Source organism: Neovison vison, chromosome 8 (assembly GCF_020171115.1).
Source record: "Neovison vison isolate M4711 chromosome 8, ASM_NN_V1, whole genome shotgun sequence".
In the NCBI taxonomy this organism is placed as follows: Eukaryota; Metazoa; Chordata; class Mammalia; order Carnivora; family Mustelidae; genus Neogale; species Neogale vison.
In genome coordinates this window covers 107,018,375-107,044,617 of record NC_058098.1, presented here as the reverse complement: position 1 = coordinate 107,044,617, position 26,243 = coordinate 107,018,375, and the positions used below count along the sequence as shown (strand labels likewise).

General features: G+C 41.5%; 1 protein-coding gene and 1 long non-coding RNA gene across 2 annotated transcripts in view; one reads left to right on the top strand and one right to left on the bottom strand.

Moving 5' to 3' along the window:
• Positions 1 to 439: 439 nt before the first annotated feature.
• On the top strand, positions 440 to 6,398 carry LOC122915084. The gene is made up of 3 exons (XR_006385996.1): positions 440 to 464; positions 1,719 to 1,823; positions 6,311 to 6,398. It is a non-coding gene; the product is annotated as an uncharacterized LOC122915084 (long non-coding RNA).
• CKAP2L (cytoskeleton associated protein 2 like) overlaps positions 5,203 to 26,243 on the bottom strand; it is a 31,335-nt gene continuing 10,294 nt past the window's right edge. The window contains exons 4-9 of the mRNA XM_044261605.1: positions 24,359 to 25,614; positions 20,937 to 21,144; positions 16,231 to 16,386; positions 9,487 to 9,550; positions 7,650 to 7,839; positions 5,203 to 6,446 (exon numbers count right to left, since the gene is read on the bottom strand). Of these exons, the coding sequence (XP_044117540.1) occupies positions 6,221 to 6,446; positions 7,650 to 7,839; positions 9,487 to 9,550; positions 16,231 to 16,386; positions 20,937 to 21,144; positions 24,359 to 25,614 (2,100 nt within the window). The 3' untranslated portion in view covers positions 5,203 to 6,220. The remainder of the gene's footprint in view (positions 6,447 to 7,649; positions 7,840 to 9,486; positions 9,551 to 16,230; positions 16,387 to 20,936; positions 21,145 to 24,358; positions 25,615 to 26,243) is intronic.

Sequence of the window (26,243 nt, the reverse complement as noted above, 5' to 3'; positions counted from 1 at the left end):
CCCAGAGTAGGTCTTTAAGTCCTCATTCCATGTGAAATGGAAGTGCAGAGAACCTGAGTACTTTGCTGTCACGCTGCTAGTAGACTGCAGGGTCAGAATTTGACATGCTCTGTCCCCTCCACCCCATTGCCACACACTGGCAAGGGGGGTGTGAGCTCTCAGGATGCAGCCTCATCTCATTGCCAGGTTTTTAGATGAGCAGGGCTGGGGGTCTGAAATATAGTTAGATGTCATTGCTAATGTAGTGACCAGGAAGGTGAAGAAAAAGCAACCTGAGCACCAAAGTGAAACATGTAAAGAAACCTGGCCTTTGCTCATCCATGCTGGCCTAGGATTAAGTGATGTCCATTTACTAGAAACTTCCTTCTCCGGCTGACTTCCCCCACCCCGCCCCCCGCCCCAGGCTTCCTCTTCTGCAGCATCATTGAGCAGGAAGCCAGCAGCTGTGAGCTGTGAGTGAAGTGGTGAGTTGTCGTCTATGCATAACCGAGGGCTTCCAGAAAATCTTGCCATGGAAGGAGCTGCTCCATCACCACTGGCACGTGTCTCTGCATATGCCCCATGAGTCAGTTGTGGAGCCAGAATGAACTAACCTGGGTCCCTTCTCCTTCCCCTGCTTCTACCACCAGAGGGTGAGTTGCTGGGAGAAGTTAGGATGCTTCTATCCACAGTGGAGCTGGGAGGAGCCAGCTGGCTGTCCCCTGGGGAGCTCAGCCACCTGGGGGCTGCACTGGGCTAGAGTAGGGGTCCCCAATGGAATGGTACTCAACCGAGGAGGCATCTTGTCTTCAAGCGTAGTTAAAAATTCCCGAGTATTTATGTTGGAATTTTACTATTTTATCACAAATCGCTTTGCTCTGGATTTCTCCTATGTTATAGTATTACATTGATTTTTAAAATTGTGGAGACACTAACCACATTATCTATGAATTTCGATTCAGGGGAGAAAAAAAGAAATTAAAATGTTTGTTTTCAAAATGCGGCATTGGGTCCCTCAGGGCCAGGACACACCGGCTCTGAGCTCAGATTCACAGGTTTTGTTCTTTAGAGGTTAGCTGGTGCCTTCTACCTCTCCAGCCCACTTTTGTCCGATTCATGTGACAAACCCATTCCCACTGTGGAACAGGCTGCAGAACCCGTGCTCTTCCAAGCTAGGATTCCTCTCCAGGCAGCTTTTGTAAACACAATGAGGAGGGGCCCTGCTTCAGCTCCTTTGTCACATCATGCTGCCTGGTACCCCTGCGAGTGGACAGTCCAGTTTTCGTGAGTGGCAGCCTTGGCTCCTAGTCTGGTTCTGTCTCCCGAGCTTGATTTTTAAAACATCCACCTCGTAGGTTTCCTTTGGCTGGAAGGTGCCAGGCTCAGTGTGCGTGTTTTCAGCTACTGTTTACTGAGTGCCTCCTGCATGCCCAGAAATTTAGAAACGGAATCTTAAGCTACTTTACACTTGCCTAGGAGAAGCTCACAATTCAAAAACATTAACAGTCCTTTATCAGTGGTCTGCAGCTCTGTTTCCATCTCAGCCCCCCAGAGGGCTGGACACACCCCCATCAGGACCTGCGAGGCCTCTGGGGAGTGTGTGTGGTTTGATTTCTGTACCCCTCATCTCCATCCCAGACCAAGCGGGGGCATTCTGGCACATTCTCTACCCCAGGGTTGGGAGCCATTGTGTAAGTTAGGAAAGACAGATTCCATAACCAGCTTCCTTTGTTTCTTAGAAGGCTGAGGGCAAAGAGAGGGAAGAGGACCAGGAAGACCACATTGAGGTTGACTGAATCCTCGTCAATCCATGGTTGTCTTCTCCCGGAGATATTTTTTTTCAGGTAAATAGAAAAGTACGGAAGAGAGAAAAAGCAACCATACTGAAATCTAAATGTAACAGATTTGGAGTCTAAGAACACCTCTTTTAGGGAGGAGGGAGTACTGTCATCATCCTAGAAGACACCCCCTGTGGACTTCGAACCATTTGAAAATGGGCATAACAGGTGGAATTATTTTACCCAGTTCTCCTGAGCTGCATGATCGGTCACATCCAGTTTTATTTCTACATATTCTTTTTAAATGTTTTATTTATTTATTTGAGACAGAGACAGTGAGAGAGAGCATGAGAGAGCAGAAGGTCAGAGGGAGAAGCAGACTCCCTGTGGAGCTGGGACCCCGATGCAGAACTCAATCCCGGTACTCCAGGATCATGACCTGAGCTGAAGGCCGTTGCCCAACCAACTGAGCCACCCAGGCACCCTACGCATTTTTTAAGTTAAAAGAGTATTTTGGGTGGGCACCTGGGTGGCTCAGTGGGTTAAAGCCTCTGCCCTCGGCTCAGGTCACGGTCTCAGGGTCCTGGGATCAAGCCCCACATTGGGCTCTCTGCTCAGCGGGGAGTCTGCTTCCCCCTTTCTCTCTGCCTACTTGTGATCTCTGTCTGTCAAATAAATAAATAAATAAAATCTTTAAAAAAAATAAAAGAGTATTTTTGTGCACTTTGATTCTGTTACTAGTAATAATAGTAATAATCTATTGGCCGTAGAGGACTTCATTGACTGCTCTTTCTCTCCAGGTCATTACGAAAAACAGTGAAAGAGACAGCCCAAACATCTTTGAGCTTGCTGTGTGCATGCATTAAAACATGTCCAAAGTCATACTCATGACTTAAAGGCTTGGTGCTTTATTTTGGCAGGAGCTGCTCTGTGACACTAAGCCTGGGCCCTTCTCTGTTCTGATGGCATTGACTTGAGTTCACTTCTGTATTTCCTGTTTCATCTGCTGGTAGCATCACTTGGCATCATCTAGAGGCTTAGAATGAACACACCCACGTAACCAAAATGACAGACGCTCAAAGGAACAGGGCTGTGACACAGTTCACTAGATTTGCTTTATGTGGATAATCAGGGAAATATTTAAAAAATCTGAGGATAATTAAGGGACGATGGGCCATGTCCTGAGAGAGTTTCAGAAGCTTCCAGGTCTGGTACTGCTAAAGCCTTTTGCTCTTCTTCCTGGATTGACTTTTGGGCCTGAGTCTGTAAAGCAGCTTCTCTAGGCAGAGACCAGCTTTCCCTGACCTTGTGTCTTCAAACACTACATTCTTGTTCAAGGGCTAGAGGGCAGAATTTTATCAGGGAAATTGCTCGGCCCCTAGGGCCCATACTTTTCTGGAAAGATGGCTGAAATATGGTGCAGTAACTAGTAACTAATACTACAGAAATCAACCAGAAGGGCTCTTTGGGGCTGAGGAAGAGGGAGGGAGAGGGAAGGGGAAGTGGTGGCCAAAGGGCCTTTTGCAGGCTTTTCTTCTTCTACCTGAAGGGTCCCCTACCTCTTCTCGTGTTAAACCTGCTCCCGGAGAGGCTTTTCCGCCTTCCTGACTGGATCAGATCCTTCTGTCGGTCCCATCCTAGGGACCTCTCTTTCTGGTGATTATTCCATTTTCACACATTTGTGTCCCCCCTTAAAACTCTTGGCTTCATGGGGCCAGGTCACATAGCTCATTGTTGCATCTCGGGCATCTACTGCGTCCTATATGTTTTACTGAGTGCACTACGTCAGTCACCTGGCTTATTATTATATCGCAGGGGAAAGGGTGGGGCAAAAGATGGGTTGTAAGACAAGAGGAAGTGGGGAAGACTAGAAGGCTTTGGGTTAGAACTCTGCTAAGCTTGTAGGAAGTCAGCTGGGGCAGCGTAGGGTGAAAGATACTTCTTTGGGGGCTATTCATTTAATGCAGGTTTTTAAAAAAATATTTTATTTTTTTAATTTAAAAAAAAAAGATTGTATTTATTTATTTGACACAGAGAGAGAGAGAGATCACAAGTAGGCAGAGAGGCAGAGCGAGCCGGGGAAGCAGGCTCCCCGCTGAGCAGAGAGCCCAACATGGGCTTGATCTCAGGACCCTGAGATCATGACCTGAGCCAAAGGCAGAGGCTTAACCCACTCAGCCACCCAGGCCACCCCCCTTTAAACCTAATGTTACCTCTGTACCCATTTATCTATACTTTAGTTGGAAATGTACTTTATTATTCCAAAGACTATAGTAGATACTGATAGTCCCACCTCTGGAAGAATTTTTAGTTGGGCAGAGTATGTTTCCCAGCGTTCTTTGGAGATAAGTGCATGTGCCCAAAGGTACAATCCCACAATCCTGAGTAGAAATAATGTGTCCAACTTCCAAGTCGTAGCCTTAAAAAGAGAGGGACTTGTCTTCTACCTCCTCTCTTCCCCAATGCCTCTGGCTGGAATGTGACCTTGGTTGGGAGCCATCCTTGGCCACATGAATGAGGCTGTACCCTTGTACAGTCGTGGCCTGGGCCTGGCACCAAACAATGGACAGTTTCACTTGAACTGCTGATGTGAGAGAGACAAGTTTCCCTTTGGGACTAGTTACAGCAGCTGAATGGATACCCTCATTCTGACATCCAGCTCTGGGCAGTCAGAAAGAAAGGGAATGGAAGTATCATCCCTGAGTTAGTGGCCTGGTAAAAAGTGTGACCAGGTCACCTCATTTGTAGAATAAACCACAGTACTCTGGCTCTCATAGCAATTTCTGTTTGGTAAATGGGAATGGTTCCAGAAGTTCTCCAACTTATCCCCTTCTCACTCCTCATTTCCTTACTTGGAGTAGAGGTGGGGACTGCAAGCTCTGGACTTGGCGCCAGACAACCTTGAGCCTGAAATTTCAGCCCTATCATTGACTGTCTAACTAGCTTCTCCATACCGATGTCATAAGGCTACTGTGAAGATGGAGTGAGATAAGGGGTACAGAACCCAGCTAGAGGAAGCACTAAATAACAGTGTCTTACGCTATTGTTTGTGTGTGTAGGACTTTCCCCCCAGTAACCGACAGAAACCTGACACAGGCTTTCAGATTTTGTGATCTCTCGGCAACTCCCTGGGCATTTTTTGGCTTCGCAGATGAAGGGAGTCTGTCCAAAGGAAGGAAAGGCCGGCTGTGTGGATTCCTGTATTTTGGTCATGGTGACCATTTATTCTTATTGAAAATTAATATTTTAACTTTATGGCTTTATAGCTCGGTTTTATGAACCTTGTCATTATAAACCTGACTTAGGGAGATGGTATTTCCCTTGTTGTGATAAAATCTAGTTCCTGGGTGGGGATGATGGTCAGACCCTGATCAAGGTGAGTTCTTCATGGTAATGAATGTTCACTGTGAGGTCTCTTGAGATTGCCTAACAGTGTTTCCCTGGACAAAACCCTATTTCACTAGGCCAAGCCATCATCACTGTTTTTTTTTTTTTTAATAATAAATAAAATGCATGAATAAGCAGGAATGAACAAAATTTAATTTTTTTGTTTTAGATAATACTTAAATATTAAGAAAGCTAAAATTTAAAAATTCACAATATGTTGGCTAGGTTTTTCTATACATTATATTTACATAATGTTTCTAATTTTACCCTTTCAAGAAGAGTTGCCCAGGAGGAAGGAAAGGCAACCTATGATAGTCTCTGGGGCTTGTACTGTCTTCTCAGACCAAGTGTCCCCATAGCAAAGAACTGAAGAAGCAAGTGGCCCTCCCCACTCCTCTCCCCTACTCCCTTTTGTTTTTCTTTGAAGCATTTCTGAATAACAAATGCACAATTAGATTTGGATATAAAAGCTAGACAACTAATACCGCTGTGTTTCACTGGAGAAGCCCTGGTACAGACAGGATGGGAATTGCCCCTCATCTATAGGGACACTGTGACGGAAGTCAGAGTCACATATGAGAGTCATCTGGGACATCTGAGCAAAAGCATAGCTAGCATCGGCTCCATAAAATGAGGGAATTTGATTAGTCTGTCGCATGGCATCTGGTCCGGGAAGCTAGCTTCTAAGCTCCCCTCACTGGGGCAGGGAGGACTCGCCCCATCTGGGAAGTTGGCTGCAGGAAGAAAAGTCTATCATCCTGTGGCACCAGCCTCCTCATGTAAAAAAGAACTATGCTGAGAGTAAATTAGGTCAATAAGATGAAAATGTTTACCATACTTGTGGGGTAAATGAATAGTCAATAGTTTAAAATTTATGTACTATAAAACTGTGGCAAACTGTAGTCTTAAATAAACCAAAGGCAGTCCCGTGGGGATATTAAATTTGAGAGTAAGCCCAGGGGCTTCTAACTCCTGAGAGGCCGCACTCTGCCTGTCCATTATAAAGTTTTGTCCAGGTCACCTGGACGAGGCTCTGAAAGCACCTTTAACAACAACAACAAAAAGGCATTAAGAAATTAGGACTCTAGACTTTTAAACCCTAATGTTACAGGCAAGGCCTCATTTTTACGAAATATGAAACACTCTGTTTCTTCCACTTCTAACAGCTCCTTGAGAGAGGCCACCACCACATCATGCTCCTGCAGCATTTCCGGGTAGCGGGACACGGCGCGCTCAATCCTGGCCGAGCGCCGCACGGGGGTGATGAGCTTCACGTCTTGTACTTCCGGCAAGCCGCTTATTCTGCGAGACAGAAGGAGCCATTCAGCATCTCCCGAAGTGTTAAGTGTGGTTTGCCTTTGATACTTGGCAAGGGGTGTTTGTTTATTCCATGAACCTTTAAAGAGTCGATAGGTTTTAGGGAAATGGGGCCTAACACCAAAAGGGGTGGGACAAATGAATTCTAAGATTCTTTCTGGCTTTGACAGAAAATTATTCAAAAGACTTCTTTTAAGACGGTGGACCAAACCCAGACTGAAACTGGGCCAGCTGGGCATCTTCCTTGTAAACTTTAATGTGTTCCAATAAAAGTAGCCCTGAGGATAGTTTGCGGAGAACTTTCACGTAGTGAATCTGTTTTATATCTCATAAACCCTCTGATGACATTAGCCTAAGAAAACTGGCAGGCTGGTCAGCTAAGAACTCTCATAATAAATTCCAGAGTCAGCAAGAGGTGGTTTTCAGACCCCCTGCTTGCCTTCGTCCTTCTGTGAGTCAGCTGTAATGGCAGGACCGAGAGGGGGGTTTAGGGCTGGAAGAGGCCCAGCTTTGCTTTCAGGGAACTAAAATACAGAACTGTGTGGTCGTGCTGCTGTTGTTCGGAAGCCTTTTTTAAGATCATGGATAGAGACTGTTGTTAACGTTTTAGGAAATGGCACTGATACCTGGACACAGTTCCTATGAATTCTGCCTTAAACTTTTACTTATTCAAACATCAAACACTTTCAATAAAAGGTGCAGCTTCTACCTAGCACGCATCTGACGGCGCAGCCTGTTCTTAAGGGCTATTCGCCGTCCCTTCCCTCCTACAGCTGCAGAGGTTGCCCCTGCTTGGCATTCTGTGTCCCCGCCCTGGGGCCTGGGAGGAAAGGCTGGTGGGATCTGTAAGTGCAGCACCCAGTCCAGGAGGGAGGGGAAACTCATTGCAACCTGTCTCCACACTCCAGCACCACCTTCCTCACGGTGGGTCAGGTCTCCTCAGAGCGCTGTGAAGGTGATGGTGTGTGTGCACAGAAAGGGCACAGGTCTTCCTGTCAGTGGTTCCAACCCTCCCCCCACCCTCTGCTCCTTTCCTTAATGTCAAAGATGGGTTTGACATTAGACCACCTGTCCTCCCATGACGCAGGGGTCTCCGTAAACTGCTGGTACTCTGTGTCTGTGGAAGTGAAACTGAGAACAGGGCTTGAGTTAGACCGTGGACACAAAGCCTACTTAGAGTTTGCTTACCTAGGGATCGGGGCGATCTGTAATTTGATACCAGGATGATTATCCTGTTCTGCCTTGGTTATTTGGGGTGTTGCTGTAACCTGTTCTCCCTCTTTCAGAGACAGACAAGACTTTTCAGATTCCGTCTTGTCGGCCAGTTCTTCTGTTGCTGTTACATTTGTCTCAGCAACTGGAGAGTCAGAGGTAACGCCTGTGTATGCAAGGTCAAGAAGGAAAGTAAGGTTTAGCAATAGGTTTTAATACTGAAACTAAATGCAATAAAATAAAAAGTCAACATACACAGTGATTTCCCAGTTTAAAAAAGAGTAACAGATTTGAAGTGAGACGTGTAGTTTTTCCCACCCAGCCCTCTAACAATGCTTTGCTGTATGAGGCCATCCTTCTAACCAGCCCTCCAGACATCCTTTGGGCCTCCTTGTCCCTTTAGATGGATCCTTGATAGTTTTTCCACATTCTGAACACATTCCCACCTCTTACTAGAGGTTCCCTTAGGGACTAATCATTGTTTTTTTTAACCTTATACCATACCTTGGGTCAATTTCTTTGACTCACTAAGGTTAACTCAGTTGACCTTCCAATCCCTTCCTACCCAGAGATGACTATATGATTATTACCTTGGGCAATGGGTGAAAAAAATGTCTTGTTTGAACACAATATACATGATAGCTCAATCACAACAACCAAAAGGAAGGGAAGAAAATTGGATTGAGATAGGCAGATATTGTGGTTGGAGGCTAAGACCCTAAAAGAGGTTGACCAAGAAGTGGAAAAGGTACAGATTCCTGTTTTTTCTTACCCCTTTGAAGAACAATGCCATGAATTATAAACAAATATCTGAATAGTAGCATCATTCTCAGTATAAGAGCACCACTGGGCATATCTCCTCTGTGACCTTATTCCCAAAAGTAATAGGTTAGTTAGCTATCATTCCACATGACTTGGCTGTTCCCCAAAGTTCAGTCTGTCTTTTTTTTTTAAAAAATATTTTATTTATTTATTTGAAAGACGGAGACCACAAGTAGGCAGAGAGGCAGGCAGAGAGAGAGGAGGAAGAAGCTCCCCGCTGAGCAGAAAGCCCAATGTGGGGCTCGATCCCAGGACCCTGGGATCATGACCCAAGCTGAAGGTAGAGGCTTTAACCCACTGAACCACCCAGGTGCCCCAGTTCAATCTGTCTTAAAGGAGGAACATTTGTCACCGTCTAAGATCAGAAAAACAATCTGTTTTCTTTTCTCAGTGGAGCTTGTTTTTTCTTTCCATTCATATGAAAAATATAAGCAATTAGAGTGGGCCAGTCACTGTATTTGGCACAGTAATTTTCATAGAAGAGTTTTCTAAAGGTTCTAACCAATGATAGCAATGGTTAGCTAAATGAAAACGTTCCTGTGCCAGCTGATTTAAAAAAAAAAGATTTTATTTATTTATTTGACATAGAGATACAGAGAGAACACAAGGAGATGAAGCAGCAAGCAGAGGGAGAGGGAGAAGAAGGCTCTCTGCTGAGCTGGGAGGCCGATGCGGGGCTCAATCCTAGGACCCTGGGATCATGACCTGAGCTGAAGGCAGCTGCTTAACTGACTGAGCCACCCAGGTGCCCCAAGATTTTATTTATTTATTTGAGAGAGAGAGAGAGACAGAGAGAGAGACAGAGAGAGAAAGAGAACAGAAGCAGGGGGAAGCAGCAGAGGGAGAAGCAGTCTCCCCCATAGGAAGCCCGAAGCAGGGCTTGATCCCAGGACCCTGAGATCAGGACCCAAGCCAGAGGCAGAGGCTTAACCCACTGAGTCACCCAGGCGCCCCTAAAGAGAGTGAAATTTAAGTACAAAAATAGCAGTACCTTCTGTGGTTCTGTTCTGGTCTTGCAAAATATTAAGAACAACTTCCCGTAACTCTTGTATTGGCTGGAAGAAAGAAAATACATAAACAGTATTAAAAACATTCATGGAGGAAATGACCTAAGGAACTTTGCTTAACATCAAATAAGCTTCTTTTTTTTTTTTATCTTATCTGACTACAAATAACATTTAAAAAGTTTCAGATTTATAGCTTTATGTAAAAAATGAAGGAACAGGACGCCTGGGTGGCTCAGTTGGTTAAAAAATGAAGGAACAAAGAAAATGTTGGTTAAATGCTGGCATGCTTTAATGAAGAAATGTGCTTATGGAAAGCTGTCTGTAGTGACATTTCTTTAAATCAGTTAATTTTCTTATTGACTTACATGATCCCATTGAAGATGTATCCCCACATAAAGATTCTGGCCCAAAGATGTAAAGTTAGTTATACAAAAATGCAGCATACGTTTTTAGTGTTGTCTTTATTGGATTTTTGTTTTTATCATAAAAGTCATATACCTCATTACAGAAAAACTGAATAGTGAAACTTAAAAAGAGAAATCACCCGTAATTCAATCACCCAGATACAGCCTTTATTTATTTTTTAAAAAGATTTTATTTATTTATTTGACACAGAGAGACAGAGCGAGAGAAGCACAGAAGCAGGGGGAGTGGGAGAGGGAGAAGCAGGCTTCCTGCTGAGCAGGGAGCCCGATGCGGGGCTCAATCCCAGGACCCTGGGATCATGACCTGAGCTGAAGGCAGATGCTTAACGACTGAGCCCCTGAGGCATTCCCCCAAATAGAGCCTTTAGCTAGCATTTTGGATAATTTCCCCTAGTCTTTCCGTTCTTTCTTCTTTTATTTAGTAACATAAAAACATAACATTAGACATAACATATAAAATACAATATTAAACATAACATAAAAAACAAAACATTAGAAAAAAGCCATTATTATTAAAAGTACTTTCCTGGTAATATTAAAAAGTACTTTTCTGGGGTATCTGGGTGGCTCAGTGGGTTAAGCCTCTGCCTTCAGCTCAGGTCATGATCTCAGGGTTCTGGGATCAAGCCCCGCTTTGGGCTCTCTGCTCAGCGCGGAGCCTGCTTCCCCCCCTCTCTCTGCCTGCCTCTCTGTCTACTTGAGATTGTTCTCTCTCTGTCAAAAAAATAAAAAAAATCTTTAAAAAAATTACTTTTCTGGTAAAATTATCTGAGATAGACTTCCTTTTTCAAAGTATCTAAAGCATTCCATGAAGTAGGACACTATAAGTGAACTGTAATATCTCATAGGAATATTATGTTTGGAGCTTGGCCTTTCTCTCTCTTTTAAAGATTTCATTCATTTATTTGTCACAGAGAGAGAGAGCACAAGCAGGGAGAGCAGCTGGCAGGTGGAGAAGCAGACCCCTGGCTGAGCAGGGAGCTTGATGTGGGACTTGATACCAGGGCATCATGACCTGAGCTGAAGGCAGACATTTAACCAACTGAGCCACCCAGGTGTCTCTCTCTCTCTCTCTTTTTAAAATATTTCACTCATTTATTTATTTTTCAGAGAGAGAGAGAGAGCACAAGCAGGGAGAGCAGCAGGCAGAGGGAGAAGCAGATTCCTGAAGGAGCTTGGTCTTTCTGATTTGGGATTCTCTATCAAATAAATGATAGATGTAAACTGACAACAGAACATAAAAGCAAAGCTGTTCATACATTTTCACAAAGTCTAATGTACTTCACGCTTAAGGGAATGGGAATAAATGCACAAATACATTGCGAAAAGTCTGAATTATATAAAACATTTATCAAACATATTTTACATTTTTACAGGCTTCTAGTTAAAGACGATGGATTGAATACACATTTATTTCTAATCCCTATGGAAACTCTAGTGAAATGATAATGGGATTAAAGGAGGCAATAACTATAAAGAATAGAGGAAATAGCAACAAGATTTGGAAGCTAGAATGTAGAAGGAAGAGATAACCAACTTAACCGACAGGAAAGAGCTGAATCCTAAGCTGGCAGTGTGGCTGAGAAACAACATGATTCAACCCCAGGGCCTTTCTGAAAGGCTCAAGAATGAATGGGGGGGTCAAAATCAGGAGGACTTGAGCATCTGCTCAGCACTCAGTCCCCCAAGTCTTTTTTTTTTTTAAAGATGTTATTGGGGCACCTGGGTGGCTCAGTGGGTTAAAGCCTCTGCCTTTGGCTCAGGTCATGATCCCAGGGTCCTGGGATCGAGCCCCACGTCAGGCTCTCTGCTCAATGAGGAGCCTGCTTCCTCCTCTCTCTCTCTCTCTCTGTCTGCCTCTCTGCCTACTTGTGATCTCTCTCAAATAAATAAATAAAATCTTAAAAAAAAGACGTTATTAATTGAGAGAGAGACAGACACAAGCTGGGAAAAAGCTAGAGGCAGAGGGAGAGGGAGAAGCAGACTTCCTGCTGAGTGGGAGGCTCAACGCCAGGCAGAATCCCAGGGTTCTGAGATCGTGACCCAAGCCAAAGTCAGAAGCTTAACCGACTGAGCCACCCAGGTGCCCCTCCAAGTCTTTATCCTAACAGAAAACTGAAGATGTATTTTCCAAGTTTCTGGGTAATATCAAGCACTATTGAAGGTGGGGATGCCCACTGAAAAAAAGGGATAAATGAATGTTTCCATGCTGAAGGTTGAGATTCCCAACTCTCTTCTCCCCCACAACACTGGTAACCTGGTTTCCAGATCCTTCTTTAGAGAATATGGGTAATTTTAGAGGAAACATCAGATATTGAAGGTTCTTCAACCAGTTGGATCAGCCAGGTCACCCTGTGGTAAAGCCTCATCTGTGTGTCCAGAGCTTTTTCAATCCACCTCTTTGTATACAGCCCAGTTTTTACTGGCATCTGAGTAAAGCTTTTCATGAACAATAGGAAAGAAAAGAAAAGAAAAGAAAAAAGAAAAAACCATCACTACCAACAGCAATAATACAAAACAGAGAGAGAAGAAAAACAGGCAATGCTGATAGAAATGGGAATGTGAGGGCAATGGTGAAAGGTCCCAGAATAATAGGCAAAGATAGTGGTAAAGAGCAACCTGTAGAGACTGAAACTTGTCAGAAAGTTCTGGGAGAAGGGTCTTTAAGAAAAAGAAATCGATAAGCTATCTGATGTTTTAAAAGTATTGAGAAATTTTGGACCTCATCAAGATAAAAAGCTCCTGCGCAACAAAGGAAACAATCAACAAAACTAAAAGGCAACCAATGGAATGTGAGAAGATATTTATTTGCAAATGACATATCTGATAAAGGGTTAGTCTCCAGAATCTGGAAAGAACTCATCAAGGGGCGCTTGGGTGGCTCAGTGGGTTAAAGCCTCTGCCTTCAGCTCAGGTCGTGATCCTAGGGTTCTGGGATCCAGCCCCAAATCAGGCTCTTTCCTCCGTGGGGAGCCTGCTTCCTCCAATCTCTCTCTCTCTGCCTGCCTCTCTGCCTGCTTGTGATCTCTGTCACATAAATAAATAAAATCTTAAAAAAAAAAGAACTCATCAAAATCAATACGCCCAAAATAAATCATCCAGTTAAGAAATGGGCAGAAGACATGAACGGATAGACATTTCTCCAAAGAAGACATATAAATGGCTAAGAGGCACATGAAGAAATGCTCAGCATTACTTGGCATCAGGGAAATACCAACCAAAACCACAAGGAGATACCACTGCCCACCTGTAAAAATAGTTAAAATTAACAACTAAGGGAACAGTAGTTGTTGGCGAAGATGTAGAGAAAGGGGAACGCTTTTGCATTATTGGTGGAAATGCAAGCGGTAAAGCCACTCTGGGAAATAGTATGGAGAGTTCTCAAAAAGTTAAAGACCCAGAAATTATACTACTGGGTATTTATCCAAAGGATACAAAAATCTGGATTCGAAGGGGCACATGGACCCCAATGTTTATAGTAGCCCTATCTGCAATAGCCAAATTACGGAAAGAACCCAAACGTCCATCAACTTATGAATGGATAAAGAAAATGTGGTGCATATATACACAATGGACTATTACTCAGCCATCAAAAAGAATGAAGTCTTGCCATTTGAAACAACGTGGATGGAACTAGAGTGTATTATGCTAAGCGAAATAAGTCAGCCAGAGAAAGACAAGTATCAATGATTTTAGTCATATGTAGGATTTAAGAAACTAAACAGATGAACAAAGGGGAACAGACAGAAAAATAAAATAAGATGAAAACAGAGAGGGAGACAAACCATAAGTGACTCTTAACTATAGAGAATAAACTGAGGGCTGCTGGAGGGGTGGTGGGTGGAGGGATGGGTTAAATGGGTGATGGGCATTAAAGAGGGCACTTGTGGTGAGCACTTTGTTTTATGTGTAAGTGATGAATCACTAAGTTCTACTGCTGAAACCAATACTACACTATATGTTAACTAACTTGAATGAAAAAAAAAAAAGAAATATTGAGAAATTTAGATAGAGAAAAGTTTGGAATCAATTATATACTAATAAATACTCAGAAAACTAAGCAAAGGGAAAACAAGACAATAATTAACTTCAGGAAAATTAGAAGATCATGCTTGAAAGGTAAAATAACCTTAGTATGTATTACATGGTTCAATGTATTCATGTATTTCTTACATATTCATAACAATACGAACACAGTATTATTTATAACAACAGTGACCAGGATTTCCATATGACTCTAATGGAAATATGGAGGATGGCAAAATTTGCAGGGTATGTTTCAGAAAGAGGGTTAAATCCTTATCCTGCATAGTTGGAAATCTACAAATCATCTCTAAAACTGAAAAATCAAGAAATAGCAATCTTAGCACACTATCTGAAACTATCCAGGTAAATATGAAAATAATCTGTTTGCTCTGGGAAGTGGGAAATGGGAGGCCTTATGGAAGGAAACTTACTGGATGGTTTTGACTGTTTAAACTATGTGCATCTACAACTCTGATTTTGAACAATGGGAAGAGGTATGGTAGAATAGAAAATGACATGGAAAGTGACATTTAGGTGAAAAGAGTTATGAAACTTGGATGCAGTCTTTGTTAAAAAAAGTCATATGGAGGGGTGCCTGGGTGGCTCAGTTGGTTGGATGACTGCCTTCGGCTCAGGTCATGATCCTGGAGTCCCAGGATCGAGTCCCATATCAGGCTCCTAGCTCCATGAGGAGTCTGCTTCTCCCTCTGACTTTCTCCTCGCTCATGTTCTCTCTCATTGTCTCTCTCTTAAATAAATAAATAAAATCTTAAAAAAAAATAAAATTCATGATTGCTTCCTAGCATATACTTATTAAAAAAAAAAGTCATATGGAGACAGTGGTTTCAGTAAGTTTTAGAATTAAATTTTTTTCATGTAGGCTCTGAATTATTGCTGTGTGAATATTGATATGTTGGGCTTAATGTATCTTTAGTTTTTTTATGATGAGGTATAATTTTTAAAGTACTGCATATTGATGTAAGTTTCCATGCTATTACTTTCTACAAGTGCATATTTCTACGATGAGTGTAAAGTGAGACACATTCATTTAATAAGAACAGTAATTCTATTAGTTTACATGAAACACTATTTCTACTGAATAAAATAGGTTTTTTAAAAATTAATTTCTTTTCAGCATAACAGAATTCATTGTTTATGCACCACACCCAGTGCTCCATGCCATACGTGCCCTCTATAATACCCACCACCTGGCTCCCCCAACCTCCCCACCCCTTCAAAACCCTCAGATTGTTTTTCAGAGTCCATAGTCTCTCATGGTTCATCTCCCCTTCCAATTTCCCTCATCTCCCTTTGTCCTCCTTGTTATTTGTTATGCTCCACAAATAAGTGAAACCATATGATAATTGACTCTCTCTGCTTGACTTATTTCACTCAGCATAATCTCCTCCAGTCCGGTCCATGTTGCTACAAAAGTTGGGTATTCATCCTTTCTGATGGAGGCACAATACTCCATAGTGTATATGGACCACATCTTCCTTATCCATTCGTCCGTTGAAGGGCATCTTGGTTTTTCCACAGTTTGGCAACTGTGGCCATTGCTGCTATAAACATTGGGGTACAGATGGTCCTTCTTTTCACTACATCTGTATCTTTGGGGTAAATACCCAATAGTGCAATGGCAGGGTCATAGGTAAGTTCTATTTTTAATTTCTTGAGGAATCTCCACACTGTTCTCCAAAGAGGGTGCACCAACTTGCATTCCCATCAACAGTGTAAGAGGGTTCCCCTTTCTCCACATCCCCTCCAACACATGTTGTTTCCTGTCTTGCTAATTTTGGCCATTCTAACTGGTGTAAGGTGGTATCTCAGTGTGGTTTTATTTTTTGTTTTTTTTTTTAAATTTATTTATTTTTTTCTTTTTTCTTTTTTTTTTCAATGTGGTTTTAATTTGAATCTCCCTGATGGCTAGTGATGATGAACATTTTTTCATGTGTCTGATAGCCATTTGTATGTCTTCATTGGAGAAGTGTCTGTTCATATCTTCTGCCCATTTTTTGATATGATTATCTGTTTTGTGTGTGTTGAGTTTGAGGAATTCTTTATAGATCCTGGATATCAACCTTTTGTCTGCACTGTCATTTAGCAAATAAATTTTTAATTAAATATACATAAAGGACTTGTGCTTCATAATCTATATATAATTGATGAAGTAAATTAGAAGTTTATAATTACATTGTATGACTGCCATACTGCAAACAACAGACAACTAACATGAGAGAATTTTCCGGAAGTTACCCACCCAAGACAGATACTCACTGTTGCCCCATTTCTAATGGCCTCTTCATACAGCCCAATAACATCAAAGGAACCTTTACTTGCCAACAACTTTGCTTTACAGATCCAGAATTTAGCAAATTTTTCGACCTCAGGAATACTGGACAATATGGTAAATACTGCATTAGAAGGTACACCCTGTAAAAAAAAAAAATACCCAGAGGTAATTATTACCATTTTGCTGTTATTCTCACATCTAATGTTCATCAGAGCAGTTATGCAGAAATCAGTCTGATTGCTTTTGCTTAATTTCTAAAAAATTCAAATTTACTGAGGTACAGTTTACATATAATAAAATGCATCCATTTAAACAGTGTATTTCAATAAGTTTTGACACTGGTCATTCAACTTTAAGAGTTACACGAGACCAAATTGTAAAATGTTTTTCACAGCTGAAGGTAAGGAATATGTTTACATTTTTATGCAAAACCAAACCCCAAACCAAACCAAACCCAACCCTACAGGAATCAACATTCATATATTTCTTACATATTCATAATAATGTGAACACTGAATAGTGAATAGAATTTCCATATGTTTCTAGCAGAAGTATGAAGGATGGCACAGGTAAGCAAGGGTCATGGGGTGTGTATATTTGTGTGTGTTGAAGATCCATGCAGCATATATAAAAAGGACTAATTCTCACAAAAAGTAACTTTAAGATATCCTCACTAATTTGGTCCCTTTCTGGCTTGTATCCAGAGCAGAGAGTGACATGGACCAGGAGGAATATGGGGAGTTACCATGACCAGAAACCCAGACTGGCACACTCAGCTAAGCAGTGCCTCCTACTCCTCCTGAGAGGGGGAAGCCCCAAAGGTAAGCTCGCAGTCAAGAATCCTCAATGTCTGAGAAAACCAACACTGCGTGAAAGAGGCATAAATCTCAACAGAATTGAAGAAGAAATCAATGAGCTGAAAATTTGGCTGTGGGATTCTCCCAGAACTCAGTGTGTCAACAGAGAAATGAAGGGTATGAAAAAGAAGTTGAGAGTTCTGGAGGGAATATCTATTAATCAGGAATTCCAACACCCAAATAAGAGATGGAACATTCACCATGACTGATCAGATATGCATTTCAACAAATTCAATCAAGCAGAACACATAACAGGCTACATTTACAATGTAGTATAATTAGAATCTGGAAAAAAAGATAGTCAGGAAAAACAAAACAAAACAGAACTCTAGCTGGAAGTTAAAGGATATTCTTCTAAGATAACTTTCAGGTTGAAGAACTCAAAATGGAAATCTCCAACTATTTAGAGATGAACAATAATGAGCGTGCTTGTCAATTATTAACCTATGGCCTCCTAGCTCCAAACCCACCTTTTATTCTCTGTTTTGGAACACTGGGGCTGAAATTCTGTAAATCACCCACTGTTTTCACAGCACAGGGTTCTGCCAGTATGGGGAAATAGAGGGAGGCTGTGGGCATGGAGAAGAGAGGGATTTCCTCTTTCGCCACCCCAGCAATGGTCCTTCACTCTGGCAGCAACAGTAGATTCTAGTCTCTACCTTTTATCCTGGTGCTTACAGATCCTGCCTCACTGTGCTCTCTCAGAGGCAAAAGCACCCAGTGGGTGGCATCCTTTCCTCAAGGTCTGAGTCCCATCCCTGCTGGGTCCCTCCACCAGTTTTTGGTACAGCATCTGCTAAATAGTATTGCCTCCTTAGAGTTGAGGTTTATTTCTCCTAGTTTCTAGATTCTTTTTTTTTTTTTTAAAAGATTTTATTTATTTATTTGACAGATAGAGATCACAAGTAGGCAGAGGGGCAGGCAGAGAGAGAGGAGGAAGCAGGCTCCCTGCCAAGCAGAGAGCCCAATGCGGGGCTCGATCCCAGGACCCTGAGATCAGTGCCTGAGCCGAAGGCAGAGGCTTTAACCCACTGAGCCACCCAGGCACCCCTCCTAGTTTCTAGATTCTAATATCCTCAATCTCTCTTCATTCCCCTTAGCCCAGTGGGTGATAGCTGCTTTCTGAAGTTAGCATCTTTGTTACCTCAGGTTCCCTTTTGCTGTCAGCCCTGTGTCTAGTACCCACATTTCCTCTGATGGTCCCTGTACCATTTTTGTGCACTGAGGCTTACAAGGTTCTTTAATGTCCAACAGTCAGCATCTGCTTCTCTTTGTATGTACCAGAGAGTCAGGGTGCCTGGGAATTTTTATCTCCCCAAGGGCAGCCATTAATCAATGACCATGGAGGTATTAATACTATAGAGTCCTTGCCCTGATCAGGATGATTCTGAGAGCTGTGATCCAGTCTCCAGAGTTCCCCTGTGGGATTGTGCCGCAGTTATGTTCCATGGATTTTGTTTGATACCACATCCTTCTTGTTCTCCTTCCCTTCTGGGCCCACATCCCCAATCCTCTCTGTTTTCCCTGGGACCCTCTTCCTAACAAATTACCTTCCCACAAATTCTCCTCTTTGGGTTTGCTTCTAGGGAACTTACATAAAACATTGTGAAACACCCTTTACATTACATTCATTCTATTAGAATACCTGATGCAGTTTCTGTTTTTCTGAGTTGACTGACTAATATAGAACCTTACCTAATCAAACATAAGGGATATGACCAAAGCTAAATTCAGAGGCAAATTTATAGTGTTAAAATGTATTTTTAAGAAAATAAGATTGACATAAATGATTTAAGCTTTCAACTAAAAAGTCTAATTAAAAGCAATAAACATAAAAACAGATTCAGACATTGATGCAAGAGGAAAAAAATCATTAAAACCACAGAGATGGCCGTTTAAAAAGATTGATAGAGAAATTTTAAAATAAAAGGCACAGAATCACTAAAATTAGCTCAGGAAATACAAAACCCCAATAGACCAATGGTCACAGAAAAAATTGAAAAGATATTCCCAAAACTATGCTCCATAGTCTAGATGACTTTATGAGCAAGTTCTTATTAAAGCTTCAGAGAAAAAATAATTCTCATGTTGTATAAACTATTTTCAGAGTACAAGGGAAGAGGAAAATGCCCAACTTAACTATCAGGGCCAGCTTAATACTAATATTAGGGAAACACAAGAAAAGACAACAAAAGATCATATATAAAAATCTGAAATAAAATAATTGCAACTCACAAAACTATATACTTCATTTTTCTATGTGCCTACATGGTATGTACATGCATAAAAGCTGTCTGGATGGATAATTGGCAATAGTGGTCAGGTCTAGGGAGAAGCCTGGGATGCATAATTGGTGTGTGTGCATGCATGCACAGATGTGCTTGGTGGGGAGGTCTAGTCATTTTCTATTTGAAATTTTTAAAATTTTGTTATTATTATTATTAGAGGGAGGGAGGGGCAGAGGGAGCCAGAGAATTTTAAGCAGGCTCTGTGCGCAAGCATTGTGCAAAGCCAGGCATGGGGCTCAGTCTCATGACCCTGAGATCATGACCTGAGCTGAAATCGAGAGTCCTAACCAACTGAGCCACCCAATTGTCCCTGAAATGTTTTTAATAATAAGAATGTATTCATGGGGGTGCCTGGGTGGCTCAGTCCATTAAGCGTCTGCCTTTGGCTCAGGTCATGATCCCAGGTTTCTGGGATTGGGTCCCACATTGGGTTCCCTGGCCAGTGGGGAGTCTGCTTCTCCTTCTCCTTCTGTAGCTCCCTCTGCTTCTCTCTCTGTGCCAAATAAATAAATAAAATCTAAAACAAAAATTGTTAAAGAGTGTATTCATGCATTTTCTTTAATACAATGAAAATAAAAGAAAGAGCAACAACAAAAAAAGAACTGAACTTTAGTTCTATCAAGGGGAAATAATTAATGTTTAACTGAATTTTGTGAAAAAATTGCCTGGAATAGAGCTACATTGAAGGTTTCCTTTTTCTGTTGCTGTCCAATGCCATCAGCCGAAGGACAGAATTTGGTTTGCTTCAGGCAAGGACCTTAGTATAGATGTCTACCCACTTGTTTTTAATTAATATATTTTTCCTTCAAGGCATCTCCTAGGGATCATAGCCTTTGCTTACCATCTCCTTTATCCTTATCTGCAGAATCCAAGATACAATTTAGCTGCCAATTATAGCTACCCAAAGTCATCAGGATAACCAAATTTTATACATGATCTTGCCTTTGACTTCAGCTTCATATCACTCCTTGACCTTGATGCCTAAAGAAGGCAAAATTCCTTTTGGATCCCTTGAGAGGCAGACTGCTTGGATTAGTTTTCCAACTTCTTTGTGCCTCAGTTTCATTTGTAAAGTGAGCATGGTAATAGTTGTTATTGATAATTGTACGAGATCATGTAAGTAAAGTGTTAGAACAGTGCCTGGCATATAAGAACCTTTATTTAAGTGCATGCCATCATTATTATTGCTATTCTATATTTAAAAAAGCAGATGAATTTATGCCAAGACCAAGGTATCTCTCTTACACTATATTTAAGAAAAATATTTAAAAACTGTAAAGTTCGGGGTGCCTGGGTGGCTCAGTGGGTTGGGCCTCTGCATTCGGCTCAGGTCATGGTCTCGGGGTCCTGGGATCGAGTCCTGCATCGGGCTCTCAGCTCAGCGGGGAGCCTGCTTCCCTCTCTCTCTCTGCCTGCCTCTCTACCTATTTGTGATCTCTCTCTCAAATAAATAAATAAAATCTTAAAAAAAAAAGAAAACTTAAAAACAAAACAAAACTGTAAAGTTCTAGGCCAAAGCTTTGGGAACTTATCCTCCTTACTCACCTCCTCAATGAGTTGCAGACATTGTGTTAGAGTGCTGTTAATTTTGTTGGACAGTTCAAGTTGTGCTTTCTTTTCTTCTTCTTCTTCTTCCATACTCTTCCAGAATGAAATATTCATTTCCTCTATTATTTTTCTTTTTGTTTTAAGTTCCATAGGAGGCCGCTTATAGATTTTCCCCTTAGATTTCTGCCATTCTTCCAGTTGTTTCCTGTTATAAAATTAAGAGTTGGGGGATGGGAATATGCTTTAGGTTTCTTTTTGTATGTAAGTCACACTTTCAAAGTATAAGATATGCATAGATTGAGTACCACTAAATACCTTCAACTACACACAAAGTCAGGAGAATGGAGTTAAAAACAATTTACAAGTGGGTAATCGCCACAATGGTTGACCCTATCCTTCAGAAGGCAGATTGCAGAGGGATTACTAAGATCTCACTCTTCAAATTCCTTGACTTCATGATTATTCTTCATTATTTTTCTCTAAAAATTTTTATTTCACCTGTATATTACTTCTGGCATTTGCTTTCCTAAAATATCCCTCCACCTCTGAGATCACAAACTCAGCACTCCATTTCTCTTACCATAAGCTCTCTATCTGCCACTCAACCAGACACACCAAACCTGCATTCTGCCCTTAATAGGGTCTTGGCCAGAGTCACCCACTTTTCCCGGCTCATTAGCTCTCTCCTGGCCACACATGACCACCTTTCTTCCTAAACAAGATCAATAACTTCAGGAATCATAAGTAGCTAGTCTCTGATGGTGGCCAAATCTTAATCCTCACTCTCCTCCACCTGCTCCTGCTTCTAAGCAGTCAACAGGTACCAAGACCCATAGACTCAAGCATGTGAGTGTAGGCTCTTCAGCTTCTTTAAATTACTACATGTTTATAACTCACAGATGTACATTTCAAGCCAGATTTTCCCCTAGAGCCCCAAACTTTATAAAACCCACTGCCTAGTTGGTGTTTTTTAATTTGATGTTTGACAGTCACTTCAAATTTAATGCTGTCTAAAATAAAGGTCTTGATGTTCATCTCCAAACCTGTTCCCAAATAGCCTATATTGGTATATAGTACCCCAATCTACCCAGTTGCTGGGACCTAGAACGAGGGGTTGTCTTTACATAGTTCTTTCTTTCTCTCACATCTGACACAACATTGTACAGCCAGTAGGCTTCTTTCTATCTCTACTACCATGACCCAAGTCTGTATCACTGTCACCTTCTTCCTGAAATGCTGTAGCAACTTCCTTCCTAACTCATGTCCTTGCTTCCATGCTCACCCTCAACAAATTCATCATGTGCCCAGTAGCCAGAGTAGTTTTTAAAGTGTAGACAGACTATGTCACTGCTCATACCCTTTTCCCTCTTACTCTATCCCCACCAGGAGCTTTGATGTTCCTTCAGTTACTTGACCCACCCTCATTCCTGTCTCAGGGTCTTGAATTATCATCTTCATTCAGTCCTCTGCTCAAATGACACCTCTTAGAAGAGATAATTATGTGTATTATTTAATTTCATCAATGTGTTGATTTTCTGTCTTCTCCACTAGAATGCAAGTTCTGTGAAGGCAGACACCTTGGATGTCCCAGTGCCTAGCTCAGTGGCTAGAACCCATAAGCGTTCAGTAACATATAGCAAAATTCACCTTTTTTGGGAAGTGTATGGTTCTGTGAGATTTGACAAATTCACAAAATCATGTCACCCGAACTATAATATAACCCTTCAAAAATTCCTTCATGCTTCTTGGTAGTCGACCCTTCTTATCCTCAGCTGCCGGTGATCACCGATCTGTTTTCTGACCTTATGGTTTTGCTCCTTCCAGAATGTCAATAACTAATTAACCCTCGTTTCTCTCCTTGACTCCAGAGCATAATCCATAGTGCTTATTTCAGCCCCAAGTGCCCCAATTCCTTCACCTTCATGGTAACCACCTGCTTAATGACAGAAGCTGAGATGTCTGGCATGTGTTTCCTCTATGTTCCTGGCATTCTTCCTCTCTCAGACTTCCTTCCAATCATAAATGAAGGGGAAACTTACCTTTTTCTAAGCCCACTTATTCCCAGGACCTCAGTGCTGTGATTTTATTATTCTAGTACTTTCCACATAGACACCAGAAAAAAAGCTCCATGAAGTTAGAGTGTGACTGTGTGCTCTCACCACTGTATCTCCCAGGAGCCCAGCACTCTGCAGGTGCTGAAGGAACACTCAAGCAATGAGTGAGTGCTCTGTCCTGCTCCAGACTCATCTTGTGTAATCAAACACAGACCGCATACCCCACACTGTCTTAAAGACCCAACATCTGTTATCTGGTCTAGACTGTGGGCTCCAGGGGGAGGGACTCTGATTTCCTCATTCACCAGCTTGGAGTCTTTATACTCAGTTTTCTTTTTGCTCAGAAGGCTCATCCTTCTTTTTGTCACTATCCTTTTCCTAGATCACATGTCACTGTTGAAAGTACCTCCTTGATCCTTCTAGCTAAAGAAGTCAGCTCAAAAAAAAAAAAAAAAAAAAGAAGTCAGCTCAGCCTTTCTCTCTCAATCACATCACCCTAAATTAAGCTGTTTGTTTTCTGTTTCTATGGGAGGGCAGAGAACTTGTTGGTGGTATTCAGGGCTATATTCAGAGAATAAATCCTGCCCTCTCTTCATCCTGTTATACCTTCTATACCTTCTACCTACCATCTAATTTTACATGTTCCTTTAGCCCTTGTCAGGAATCTCCTTATTTTCTAGCCCACCCAAGTGTATAAAGGTGCTTCTCCTGGGAGGTTCACCACACTGTGACTCTATCTAGTCCAGTGAAGACAATGTGAAGACTTTTGGCTTGGTTTCCAGCTACATGTATGTTAATGTGAACCTCCAGCACCCTGAGATCCCCATTTCTACTGTCTGAACTCTGGGTGTGAACTCGCTGCTCCTCTTTGTCTTAGCTTACCTTTCACAACTTGGCCTGCTCACACTCATGGAGGTTTCCTGTTCTTTCTTCCCTGATAACGCTCCTGGATGTAACCACTGGTCTGCTTAACAAGGGACTACCAATTCCCCACTTCCTAGCTATATAAAACCACTACTCTGGCTCTTCCCACCCCCGCCCTCTTTTACTGTTTTTCAGTTCCTGCAAGGTACTTCTTGAACGAGTAGCCTGCTTCTACAACCCCTATGTCTTAATCAAACATTCTGTTTCAATTTTGTTTTAAAAAATAATTTCAAGCATACAGAAAATTACAGGGAATAATTTATAACACACATATGTCCCACCTAGCTCTATCAAGTCAATATTTGTTATACTTGCTTCCAATCTTCTTTCTTTCAGGGTTGTAGCTAAAAATCACTCAGAAGCCCTTATTTATGGCCTGAATATTCCTGATGGTCAATTGCCTAATCTTAAATTGCAAAATTATGGAATTAAGCAAAGTACCTTCGATCCTCTGCTGTGATCTTCTTCTTAATATTTGGATTAGTCTGGGTCTCATTTGGGACTCTTCCTCCACTTATGGTTTTGTTACCAGCTTGAGTTTTGGGAGCTGTTTTATTGAGAAAATGGTTCTGGGGAAGAGTCTTTTTCAACTTGGAGTCCAAAGTCTGTGCTTTTTGTTGATAGCTGTTGCTGCATTTATTCCTATTGGTTCCATTTGCTGTTATGTTAGGGGTACTTGGGATGACCAAATTAAAACTGCCAACTGCCAAATTAGGCCTTTGGCTTATGGCTCTTGAATTTTGCAGTGCACATGATGTCTGAGTTCTAAAACAAGGTCGGGTGGATTTCTGATCTTGCTTAATGTTTGGATGTCTGTTATTAAAGCCTCCCTGAAGCACATTAGGGCATGTCCAGGATTTGGTTTGTTTTATTTTCTGTTCAGTAACAATGTGTGATTTAAACTTAGTTTCATTTGGTCTTTCATATTTATCTCTATTAACCTTTATATCCTTTATGTCCTTGACCACTGGTTTATTTGGTGCCTGAGTTCTACTAAGGATCTGAACATTGTGAGAGGGAACTGTCTTTGGGAGTTTTTCTCCTGGTCTGGCAAGATTTGTTCCTCTAGAGAGTTGCTGTGATTTTACTGGTGGTATCCTAATTTGTGTTTTTCCAACAAATTGTTTATTAACTCTGTCTTTCAGAACAGCACTATTCCCAGAACTTTTGCCTAAGGCTTGTTTGGGAGCCAAACTGCTCTTGATTTGATTATAAGAGTTAGTCTTTGGTTTACTTATTGTCCATAATTCAGGATTTGACTTCCTTTCAGAGTCTGGTAAGGTTTGGGGCAAGTTCTCTTTGTTCATCTCTTTTAGACAGCTATCCAAGTGTTCATGTTCGATATGGTTATTGTCCACAGAGTCTGAACATTTAGTAGTTCCTTGATCTGCTACCTGCTGCTTTGCAGTTTTCAATTCTTGCACATTAAGTGAACCTATAGTTTTTCTAGATAATTCTCCAGTAGTGGATGACCCAGCTTTATGCTGTGGTTGATGACTGCTGGAAGGCTTGCAGTTTGAATTAGAAGAAACACATCCTGAAGTCAGCCTTTTACCCCGAAGTTTTGGTGCCTCCAACTTTGGGTTCTGGGGTCCTGTATTATTGGCAGGTCTGGTTTGGAGTTTAATGCTGATGGGTCTTGTACCTTTGGTAGGCAAAGCAACACGACTGGTAACATCTTTTTTGGGTATAATATGCTAAAAAGACAAAGAGAAACATCAAAAAAATAAATTCATAACAATAACTCAGTTTTAAAAACAAAAAAAATTAGTAAAAAAACTAAAAAATTAGTTATTCAGAATTTCATTTAAGACATCTAAATCTGAGAAAATAAAGGCATGAGTTGGGGAGGGGCAGAGGGAGAGGGAGAAAATCTTAAGCAGACTCCCCACTGAGTGCAGAGCATAGAGACCAATGAGGGGTTCGACCTGCAGCTTTATAAGGGACTCGATCTCATGACCCTGAGATCAAGACCTAAGCTGAAACCAAGAGTCAAGATGCTCAACCAATGGAGCCATCTGGTGTCGTGTCCCTATAAGGTCTTTATAATTTGAGCTGTCACTAGAAATAAACCAGAATATTTTAGCTTGATAGAATTAAGCAGAGATGCAGTGAACACACAAAAATTACATTTAAAAAATAAAATTTGCCTCAGTTGAACAAGTATTTGCTGAATGCCCATTATGTCCCAAATGAAGTGTCCTTCTAGGGACTCTGGAAAGATATATACATAATAAACTAATGTTAGGGTACCTGCCAAGTTCCTCCTAGTAGTACTGTGTATTGCTACACTATATATATATATATTTTTTAACAACACTGCTTT